At 35.8% G+C, this 11,914-nt stretch overlaps 1 protein-coding gene across 5 annotated transcripts in view; it reads left to right on the top strand.

The window, feature by feature from the left end:
• PDE4D (phosphodiesterase 4D, cAMP-specific) overlaps positions 1–11,914 on the top strand; it is a 1,430,592-nt gene that overhangs the window by 1,200,462 nt on the left and 218,216 nt on the right. For all 5 annotated transcript variants that reach the window (XM_011998004.1, XM_011998011.1, XM_011998038.1 and 2 more), the window contains one exon: positions 9,542–9,578. In XM_011998004.1, coding sequence (XP_011853394.1) covers positions 9,542–9,578 — 37 coding nt within the window. The remainder of the gene's footprint in view (positions 1–9,541; positions 9,579–11,914) is intronic.

The following is an 11,914-nucleotide window of genomic DNA, read 5'->3' as shown; positions in this document are numbered from 1 at the left end:
TTTTTTTTTTTTTTTTTTTGGTCAAAGATGGGGCCAGGCTCTAATTCTAGTTTTAAATTTATTATTTATCAACAAATGACAAATTGTATTCATTTATTATATACAAGGTAATATTTTGATATATGTATACATTGTGGAATGATTAAATCAAGCAATTAACATGTCCATCACCTAACAATTTATCATTTTTTGTGATGAGTACATTTAAAATCTACTCTCAGTAATTGTCAGGTGTACTATGCATGATTATTCATTATAGCCACCAGCCTATACAATAGGTATCTTGAAATTGTTTCTCCCTCTAACTGAAACTTCGTACCCTTTCACCAACATCTCCCATTCCACATCCTCCCATTCTTCCCCAGGCCCTGCCCCAGAACCACTGTTCTACTCTCTGCTTCTATAAGTTTGATTTTGTTTTTAGATTCTACATATGTGTGAGATCACATAGTATTTATCTTTCTTGCCTGACTTATTTCACTAAGCATAATGTATTCCAGGAACTTCCATATTATCATAAATGGCAAGATATCCCCTTTTTAAGCCTGAGTAGGAATCGTGTGTGTGTGTGTGTGTGTGTGTGTGTGTGTGTGTGTGTGTGTATATAACATTTTCTTTATTCATCTTTTGTTAGACACTTAGGTTGATTCCATATTTGGGCTATTATGATTAATGCTGTACCAAACATGGGAGTGCAGGTATCTCTTTGACATACTGATTTCATTTTCTTTGGATATGTACCCAGAAATAGAATTGCTGGATCATATGGTAGTTTTATCCTTAATTTTTTGAAGAACCTTCATACTGTTTTCCATAGTGACTGTATTAGTTTACATTCCCACCAACAGTGTTAAAAGGCTTCCTTTTCTCCACGTCTTCACCAATATTTGTTACCTTTTTTTTAATAAAAAACCATTATTATAGGTGTCAGGTGATATCTCCTCGTGGTTTTAATTTGCATTTCACTTAAGATTAGTGATGTTGAGCACTTTTTCATATACCTGTTGACCTTTTTTTGTAGGTCTTGTTTTGATTTTAATTTTTTTGTAGAGAGGGTGTCTCACGATGTTGCCCAAGCTGGTTTCAAACTGCTGGACTTAAGCTGTCCTGCTACCTCAGCCTCCTGAGGACTACAGGTGTGAGCCACTGTGTTGGGCCATTGTTTTGAGAAAGACCTATTTAGGTTTTTTGCCCATTTTAAAATCAGGTTATTTGTTTTCTTGCTATTGAGTTGTTTCTTAATTCTTAAAATATTAATAAGATGTGAGCACATGGTTTAAATTTCAGAAAACTAAGTATCTTTGAATGTCACTGTATTAGTCTGTTCTCACGCTGCTGATGAAGACATACCGGAGACTGGGCAATTTACAAAAGAAAGAGGTTTATTTGGACTCAAGAGTTCCACGTGGCTGGGGAGGCCTCACAATCATGAAAAGAGGTTTAAGTGGACTCAGAGTTCCATGTGGCTGGCTGGGAAGGCCTCATAATCATGGTGGAAGGCAAGGGGGAGCAATTCACATCTTATGTGGATGGCAACAGGCAAAGGGAGAGAGCTTGAGCAGGGGATCTCCTCTTTTTAAAAAATTAGATCTCATGACACTCATTCACTATAATGAGAACAACACCAGAAAGACCAATCCCCATAATTCAGTCGTCTCCCACCAGGCTCCTCTCACGATATCTGGAAATTGTGGGAGTTAAAATTCAAGATGAGACCTCCATCTCAAAAAAAAAAAAAATTCTGGCCTGCCTTAAGAAATAAAAATAGTGGTTTGCACTTGTAATTCCAACTGCTTGGGAGGCTGAAGTGAGAGGATCACCTGAGTCCAGGAGCTTGAGGCTGTAGTGAGCTGTGAATTGTGCCACTGCACTCTAGCCTAGGCAACAGAGTGAGACCCCACATCTCTTTAAAATTTTTCAAAATATTTAGATTGATCAAAACATCAGAAAAGTGGCATAACTAGATATACAAACATGTGGCCTGGGTTTGGCATTGAAAACTTTCAATTTGGAAGATATTACCTCACACAATACCAGACAGTTTTAATGTTACTTATATATTAATTTACATTTTATTTGATTCTCAGTAAAAGGTTGCTGGACATTCTTGCTAAATTGAAAGTTTTGGTAGTTGTGATTTTTAATACAAGTTTTTGTGTTAAATAGATTATTTTAATTCTAAGTGGCAATAGCTTCAAAGAGGAAAAGCACATTCATTTGTAACTGAGGTTGGCTTTATTATATTAGGAACTTTATTCCCTAGGGTTTCATAAATAGATGTACTGCTTAATTTATTTTGACTTAAATGGAGCTAGTTTCAAATTAAAAGGCCAAGTAATATGGAGGATCCATATCCTCAAGTATGTCTAATACCAAGGAAACACAGTTTTTATGTATTTTTGGTATTGTTTTGTTTACTATATAGATTACTTAGTTTATCAAAAAATCTAATGCCTCCTTTATAAGTAATTTTAAATCATTCATTATATTCTTAAATTTATAATTTGTCAGAGTGAACATTATTTTTGGAAAAACAAATCATCTCTTTTAAACACTATATGGAAAAACTAATTTGGTTTTGCAAGATTTTCTTGGTAGTCACATTTTTCAGAATATTTTTATTGTCTTAAATTAGTTTCATGATTTTAATTTAAGCAGGTAGCAATATAAAATATTTAACGTTCCTGTGAATTCCCTGTGCAGCCCAATTTCTCAGGTAGCATTTTAATATTTAACTTTGTCTTATGTATATTTAATTAAAATAAGCATATTTCCTTTAATAAGTAGCTTTTTAAAAATGAATGAATGATACATGAACTGAAATTAGTCTGAAAAACCCACATGATTTTTTTTTATTTATTTGAAAATAGAATCAATGCTCACATTTTAATACATTTGGATTCACATAACTTGAAAAATTTTAGAGATTACCAAATATAGATTTGAGTCAATGAAAATATTTTAAAAGAATAAAGGCATGTAGAATTTTTATGGTTCATTAATGTTTAATGCTAAAAGCAGAATATTACAGTCGAATATATACTATGATTCTAACTCTATAAGAAAGTATGTATTCCATAATAGTCACATACTGTATTACATCCATGTGCTCACATACATGCAGCGGGAAAATGTTATCAATAGTTATCTTTGAATTGTTCTTTAAGTTGTTCTATGTCTTCCAAAGTGTGTATATGTAGGCATATACTTCGTGTGTGTATGTGTACATAAAGATGTATACATATATGTATACACACACACGTAAAGATCAAGTAGGTTATATTATGTTTGTTTGTTTTATATGTCCATACTTTTATGAAGATGGGACTAGAGAGTTGTGAGTAGATGTGGCTCCTCCTATAGCTAATCCTAGGGTGTTGTCAAATAGTCTAGGCTCCCAGAAATATTTTTATATTCATTTAAAAATTAGAACATACTTGTTTCTCTGTAATTCTAAAAAAAGTGGTTAAGGGTGAATTGATAGATGGATGATAGTTTTTAGTCTGAGGGAAGAAAGACACTAGGATTTCAAAATGATCAAAATCTTGGACTTTAAAATATATTTCAAAAATATTATTTTAATTTTCTATATGTTTATCAATTTCCTAATCCTATTGACAAACTTCAGAGGAGAATATCTTTCTAGTAAGAGAGAGTGAATCACAGAAGATGAAAAAAGTTTGCACACGATTCCATTCGACCGGCACGGTGGCACACACCTGTAGTCCTAGGCACTCCATGGCCTGAGACAGGAACGATCACTTCAGCCCGGGAGTTCAAGGCCAGTCTGGGCAACATAGCAAACTTCAATGCCATTGGAAAAAAAAAAAAAAAGATTAAATTCAAATATAAACCCCAGCCTGTGACTCCTTCAAAATGCTAGTTCATGCAGTCATTTGTCATGCTAAAATTTGCAATGTGTGATATTCAAAAGCAGTAGGTCTTACATGACCACTAATGCTTTAAATATCATAGGATTAGGGGACTTTGTTCCATAAAGTAAAAACTTCCTTCTAGTTAACTATATCTCCTTTTCCTTATGATTTAGTCATAGTAAAACAGAGAAAGGTTGCCACCTAGTGTGTTTAAGATTTCAACCAATCATGAAATGAACTTGTTTAGGAAATTATATTTTCAGGTGCTGATGTTGATTGAACTTATTTTTTTAAGATGAAAACAGGCTTTTTCATGTTTAAGTACTTGAACCGTTTATGGATCCCAACAAAGTCTCCATAAGAGTGTGGGCATTTAGATTTCTTGCTTTCAGTTTCTTGCTTGTTTCTGTCTTCTTATTACAGAAAAAGTAAGGGTAGAAAATAACGTGATAAATAATACAGAAGTAGAAGAAGGATAGGGCAGGGGATAGGGAATAGAAGTTCCTGACTCTACTGTCTGAGGAAAAAGAAGACAATAGTGTACTGTTGAGCCCTGTATTCTCCTGCCTCCAGCAGCACTGGCTCAGGATTCAGCAAGTCTTTCTCTTTGGGAGAGGCAAGGCTCCCTGGGACTAGTGAAGATGACTGTGGTTCAGTTCCTGGTAAGCAGGGAAGGTGACAGAGCATGTGGCACCTCCTTGGACATCTTGAAACTTAAGACCAATGTGACACTGACTCCCACAGTGACCTGCAGTAGTTCATCCTGACTGTTTTAGAAGTTTCTGCACTTGCATTCTGCTGTGACTGTTACCTGGGTACCAGTCTCATCACTCACATACATACATACATACGTGCATACATACATGTATACATGCATGCATACATACATACATACATATAGGCACGCAGTGTCAACATGACTTTTTTTCTGAGCCTTCCTATCCCTCATTCTTTCTCCGCCTGTCCTCCATGAACACTCCAGTTCTTTTCTTAAAAGAGCTGTATTTTCCTTAAAACAGATCCCAGCTGTTTTTTGTTAAGGGTTATTGTTGTTATATATGAAAGACAATATTGCAACATCCTCACCCAAAATTCACATTACCAGGAGGTACAATTTCAAGTGTTCAGGCGATATTCCCTGTGTGACTTTGAATCTAGCATCTCCATCACTTTATAGAGACCCTAATAGTCTCTTCCCATCTCAGAAGAGACTCAGAAAAATATTTAGCCAAGTAGACCTAGGAAGCTGCAATTTATTACATTGTATTATAATCCCTCCCAGCCCCACTTTACATGGCAAGGCACTTTGAAAAGTTTCTGTGGGTAAAGTTGTTCAGGTGCAAAATTTCAGAATCATTTTTTCATAGGATTTTTTAGCATATGTGATTATTCAGTTCATTAAAACTCACACATACTTGAAGCCAAATCATATTCACAAAGTGAATCTTCTGTTGATCTTAGCTACCAGATCTGTTTTTAAATTATTATAAGCAAAGTATAAGACACAATTCAAAGATATGTTTGTATTATATTTATTTTCTTCTAAGCACAAATAAAAATATGTTTTACTTACCTCATTCTACTAGTGACAGTATGTCTGAAAAGATCTGTTTTAATATTGAATTGAGGACTTAGACAAAGATTTTAAAATTATATGTTAGGTATATATTCAAAGATAATTTAAGCATGACATACTTTTGAAAATAAATGGATAGCCTATAACCTGCCCTTTATTGAGGAATCTGCCACTGAAATGCTTGGAATCATTTTCCTGTTACTAAAGTGAGACCATCTTGAGATATTTGGCAGAAACAATTTCTGGGCGATTTATTAAAAAGTAATATATTTCCTTCACTAAAATGATAACTGTCTTTATGCTTTCATAGGGAAGAAAGCAAGACTGGTAAATTATCATAAATATTATAAACTATATTACTTATAATACTTGTAAAGGAAATACAACCAAAGAAAAAATTAAATGTTTTAATAAATATGCAACCCATTTGAGTTTTGAAATATTGAAATCCAGTGTAATCTATGTAAAAAATTAGGGGATGTATTTCCATGGATTCATTTCAGATTCATGATGTGCCTTGGTTCAGATGACTTAGTTCTGAGAAAAATAAACTTTGTAGTAGGCAATTACAAAGAATAAAATGAAAGAAGAGACTATAGCTTGGGACAATAACAAGATTTCATATTATTTTAATTTTGGTTATCTGAACTGCCTCTCGTCCATTTTGTAATACAAAGTCTTCAGCTTGGCCGTGTACTGGAGCAGATGAATCGTTTTTCGGACTGGCAAATCAAGTCGACATAGGTGGCATGTCTTTTCTCCTTGTGTAATATACCTCCCATCATGGAATTTTTAATAACATGTTTAAATCCCAGAAACCATTGAACTATCTTGAATGCAATATATGTAGTATATACATCTATTGAAAATGTCTTTTGTGTTTGGACTTCTAACACACTACACAGTTTACTGATTTGTCCACCACTCTCAAGAATGTTTGGCTTCAAATGAATTCTAAAGGTGCCTTTATGTGTGTAGAAAGTTGTCAAATGCTGAAGTGCTTAGCTCTGGATTTTGTATTCAGACTTTTTAAACATTAGTGTATCTGTAAGTATTTCTTAGTTGTTTTGTGAGAGTTAGGCTACTGTTTCGAAATAAGTACATAAGAGAAATTGTAGCCCTATATTTACCTATATGACACAGCCAGACGGCAAAGTCAGAATGATGGGCCAAGGAAGAAATGTAGCTGGTCAACCCTGGCATCACTTTGAAATTTGCATTTATTGGGCCATTTTCCTAGAGCTTTGTTTTTAGTCTTTTTAAACTGTTCCATAGAAGTCAGCCAATGAATATCACAAAAGGGGACCATTCCAGGTATGGCTGTGGAGCTTACTACCTGCATGTCTTTGTGTTAAGTCTCAACCAATTTGAGTTACAATTTTTTTATCTGAAAAATGCCAGTAATATCACCTACCTTACAACATTGTTGTAACAGTTGATGATATTGTATATAAAACACACTTGCTATGATAGCATTCTTTTTTACTTTTGTAAATGTTTGAAATTTTCATATCTTTTTTTCCCCAGAACTTTTTCTTTCCCCCAGAGCTTTTAATGCTGTCATCTTCCCTCTCTCTCTACTACCACTATTTAGCTTAGGTCCTCATCTCTTCTGTTCTCTAAACTGGTCTCCCTGTTTCCACTTTTACCCCTTTAAAGCCCTCAATCTTGTGTAGACCTGTCACAGGGTCTCAAGAGTCCTTCTTAGTGAAGTATCAGTTTTCTGAGTCTTTGCAATTTCCTGACTGCATAGGAAAGCAAAAATCATTATGATTTAAAAGTTGTTACTACTACTGCTAATTATTATTATAGAAATGTTTATTGAACATTTACTGTGTGGTAAGCACATTTTTTAGCACTTAACATTATCAATTTATTGAATCCCAAAACATAACTATATGTATGTGCTATTATCTCCATTTTACAGATGAAGAGGCCAAGGGAAAGTGAAGTTTGATAACTTGCACAATTTCATACACCTAGTATGTGGCAGAGCTGAAATTCCAACCCAAACTTCCATCAGAGAGTAAAATCCAAGTTCTTGTATATGTCATACAAGGGCTCCATGATCTGCTGCCTGGCTCATTACCAGTCATGATTCTGAATTTCCTGCCTTACATGGCATTCTCTAGAATCACTGAGCTTCTCATTGCAGCTCTGTATCTGTTTCTTTCTCATCTAGGCAGCTGCTCTTCCTCCTTGGCTTCATCCCTCTCTGCTGGCTCCCTTGGGCTCAATGGCCTCCTTGCCACTTCAGTGCACCAGGCCTGTTCCCATCCTGGGCCATTGTTCTAGGAAAGAGCTTTTCTGGGCTTGACCTCAGAAGACCTTTTTTTTTTTTTTTTTTTTGAGAGTCAGTGTAAGTTATGTAAATTATTTATTGATGACAGAAGAACACTATCTTAGTCCAGTTTCTGTTACTATGACAGAATAGCACAGACAGGGCAATTTATATAGAAAAGAAGTTGATATCTTACAGTTCTAGAGGCTGGGCAGTCCAAGGGCATGGCATCACCGTCTGATTAGGGTATTTGGGATGCATCATCCCAAACGATGGAAAAATGGAAGGTCAAGTGAGCACATGCAAAAGAGAAAGCATGAGGGGCTGGGCTCACTTTATAACAACCCACTCTTACGGTAACTAACCCACTCCCACCATAACAGCATTAATTCATTCATGAGTGTGGAGCCCTCATGACCTAATTACTTCTCACAGGCCCCCACCTCTTAATACTGTTACAATGGCAATTAGACATCAACATGGGAAAATACATTCTTCGATTGACATCCTACCTCTATCACTTATTAGCTTTTAGACCTTATGCCCTCTCTGAACCTCAGTTGCCTCCTCTATAAAATGATCATAAAACCCAATGTCCTGCCTTCTTAGAGTTCTAGAGTTCTCTGAATAATCTCTACAAAGAGCAGGTGCCTCTTGAAAAGCATGATTCTGGAACTAAGGGGGTGTAAAATAACAACATGCTTCCTTTACATTGTTTTTTCCTTCTTCTGCTTTTATTTCCCACATTTTTATTTTCAAGATCTCCACATGGTTTGATCACCACCACAGCACCTATTCTAGCTATTGGTAACAATTTATTCAGTAACATCATCCATATGCTCCCTGTGCCCCAGCATGTTTCATGGTGTTGTTTTGGGCCACTCAGGTCATTTTCAGATTGTTCATGAGTGAGCAAAAAGTTTACTTGCATTGTTCTCAGTTAGGGCCATGTCCAGGGAGCTGTCTGTGTTGAATAACAGCATTCACTTTTGATTTAAGAATTTTATCTAGCTAGATCAAGAAATAGCTGATGGTGACTCTGGAAATCCTTGTCTCAAATTATTCATGCTAAGAAATACCACAAAAGAACCCTGGGCCCCAGTTTCTCACTTTCCTCTAACTGGAATATTGCACAAATTTCCTTGCCCTTCCCTGTCCCTCCAAGACACGTCATGCTGACACCTTGCTCCCATAACCCAGGCACGGTGTAGCTGGGGTTGCTGCAGCAACAGCACACACAGAGTAACATTCCCCAGTAACTACAGTGGCTGGGATGTGAGTCAGTTGAAAATTGCGCTGGGTTTTTATTAGTGTATGATGCAGTCCCATGTCATCTACAGTTCCTAGCCTGTCCAAGACTTACACGGGATGATGCGGAACACTCCATGCCAATCACCTTCAAATGTTAGATGGTCAAGGGTTCTCTCACTGAAGTCACTGCAGTTTCTGGTTCCTTCCACAGCACCCCTTACTAATATCTACAGTAAGAAGCCAAAAGTAAAACTCAGGCCCCACTGCTGGAACACCATTTCTACTATTGCATATCCTGTGTACCTAAAAAGCAACAGTGAGCCCTGGTTGATGATCAAGAAGCCCCTCTTTTTGCCCAGGGAGTTGGACGATGGTTAACATCCCAGAAGACATATTTTTAACCCAGTTGCTGGGAAGAACATGTACTGAAGATTAAGGATGGAGTCACTGTAATTCTCTATGGGAACTCATGAAAGTGGAACTTGCCGTTTAATACTGATTGACACTGAGCACAGAGTTATTGGTGGTTTCTAATGTGAGATTTGGTTTATTTTTCAGACACGGAGATGACTTGATTGTGACTCCATTTGCTCAGGTAAGCACAGCTTTGTGAATGGGCAGGTTTCTCACAGATGTAAAAATTTAATTTGGGGGATTAGTTCAGGTTATTAATTTAATTTAATTTTAAATCAAGCACAACTATAAATACAAATTCTTGGTTCATTCAAGCAATTCAAAAGCACTGCTAGAGAAAGTGGCTTTGGCTATATTAATCTGTTTCTTATAAACCCATAGAACCAGACTGTCTTTGCTTCAAATAACAAATTAGCTAGGGGGAATACTTAATTGGGCCCATAGTTCCTTAACTGACATAAGCACTAGAAGCAGAAAGCTATATCATGGCTTAAGTTAGGTTTAGTATAATTAGGTATATGATCAGTGCTTGAAATTCAATATTCCAATTCAACCTAATACCTTATTTATCTCTTTTTTACATATGTCATTTGTACAGAGATTTAGCTGAGTGATGTGTCGATGTTTACTTCTTCCTTCTAGGCATACAAATCATGGAAATACTTTAACCACATGACATATATGCAAGCAGGTGATAACATGATCTAAAATGTTTTGGAATATATATGTGAAAGAGTTGATGACCAGATCTTCTATGTATAGACCAGTACTTCTCAGTCCTACCTGCATGTTAGATTAACCTAGAGACCTCTTATCCCCATGCTCAGGCTGCAGCCCTAGTCAATTAAATCCAAAAATTTGGAGATCTGATCCAAGCATCTGTATTTGGTAAAGGCCTCAGTATTTTTCCAGTGTGCAGGAGAAGTTGAGAGTCCCTGGTATAGACAACTAAGGGCAGAATGAGATAAAACTGATTTAACTGGGGCATGAAGCAGGTTTAAAACCAACACTGACGAGTAAGAAATGTTAAATACTGAAATGCAAGTAATACTGAGAGGTTGTAAAAATTATAATCAGTCCTATATCATACATCAGGGTGCTCTTGCACCTTGGACAACTCACTTAAATTTTCTGAGTCCTCTTTGTTTTCAACTGGTAAAGTTAGGGGACTGAGCTGGATGAAAGGCAGTCAGATCTAGTTAAAACCCTTTCACCTCTTCTTGCCAACTAAATGGACTTGAGCAAGTCACTGAACCTTTCCAAGCCTGATCTCTTCCTCTGTTAAATAACAGTTCCAAGAGTACCCACCTCATAAGGTTGCTAAGACACTGAAATAATACCATGCTTGTAAAATGCTAGGCACAATTGCTCAAAAATATAATATAAAAACTTTGTCATTGGTTTAAATGTATAGAGCCGAAAATGTTCTTTCTTTTCTAAAATGTCATAAGTATTATTTTCTAAATGGATTACAGGGTTTAGATAGTAGGATTATGTATAGTTCTACTTTTTAAAACTTTCCAAACTTTCATTACTGTAAGTTAGACCTACAATATAATCAATTCATAAGTAACATAATGTATAATAGTTACTTTTTAAATTAATGCAGGCAATTAAAAATAAAATACAACCACCACCCTTTTCAGATGGTTAACATCTTGTTTGCTGAAGGTTTTGCTGGAGATCATGAATTCTTTCTAGTATCTGTATTTCTGTGTTCAAAAATTTTACACTTGTATGATTTAATAATATTATGTGATACCAAAATGTTATAAAGTTAGGGGTTTTTAATTGATTACTATTGAAAACATGGCTGGGTGTGGTGGCTCACACCTGTAATCCCAGCACTTTGGGAGGCTGAGGTGGGTGGATCACCTGAGGTCGGGAGTTCAAGACCAGCCTGGCCAACATAATGAAACCCTGTCTCTACTAAAAATACAAAAAATTAGCTGGGCGTAGTGATGGGTGCCTGTAATCCCAGCTACTTGGGAGGCTGAGGCGGGAGGATTGCTTGAACCTGGGAGGTAGAGGTTGCAGTAAGCCAAAATCATTCCATTGCACTCTAGCCTGAGTAACAGAGCAAGACTCTGTCAAGAAAGAAAAAAAAAGAAAGAAAACTTACAATTCTGTATCTAAGACCTGAGAAAGAGGTGAACAGACAAAATATGGCATAGCAATGTAAGTAACATCACCAAACAGAACCAATCATTCCAGTTTGAGTTCATTCAAGTAGCTATTCTTGTTTCTAACCAAATTATCTAGGTATTATTATAAGAAAAAATATATAAATAGTTAATAGAAAATGAAAAAAGGTCTGTGTATGACATATGTTCTTTTATATCAAGTAGTATTTATTAATCTGCAACAAATAGGTTAATAAATTGGACTTGAACCCTATCATCAGTGCTCTTAAATTTCAAGGAAATCTAGTCTTTTACCTAATTAGACATTTTCTGTAGTGTACCTATAGTCTCCAAGAAAAAAAAAACTAAGATTTAATTTCAAGATATTGGGAAA

This window comes from Mandrillus leucophaeus, unplaced genomic scaffold (assembly GCF_000951045.1).
Source record: "Mandrillus leucophaeus isolate KB7577 unplaced genomic scaffold, Mleu.le_1.0 Scaffold1150, whole genome shotgun sequence".
In the NCBI taxonomy this organism is placed as follows: domain Eukaryota; kingdom Metazoa; phylum Chordata; class Mammalia; order Primates; family Cercopithecidae; genus Mandrillus; species Mandrillus leucophaeus.
The sequence above is the reverse complement of the archived record's forward strand: the minus strand, read 5'-3'. Positions and strand labels throughout refer to the sequence as shown.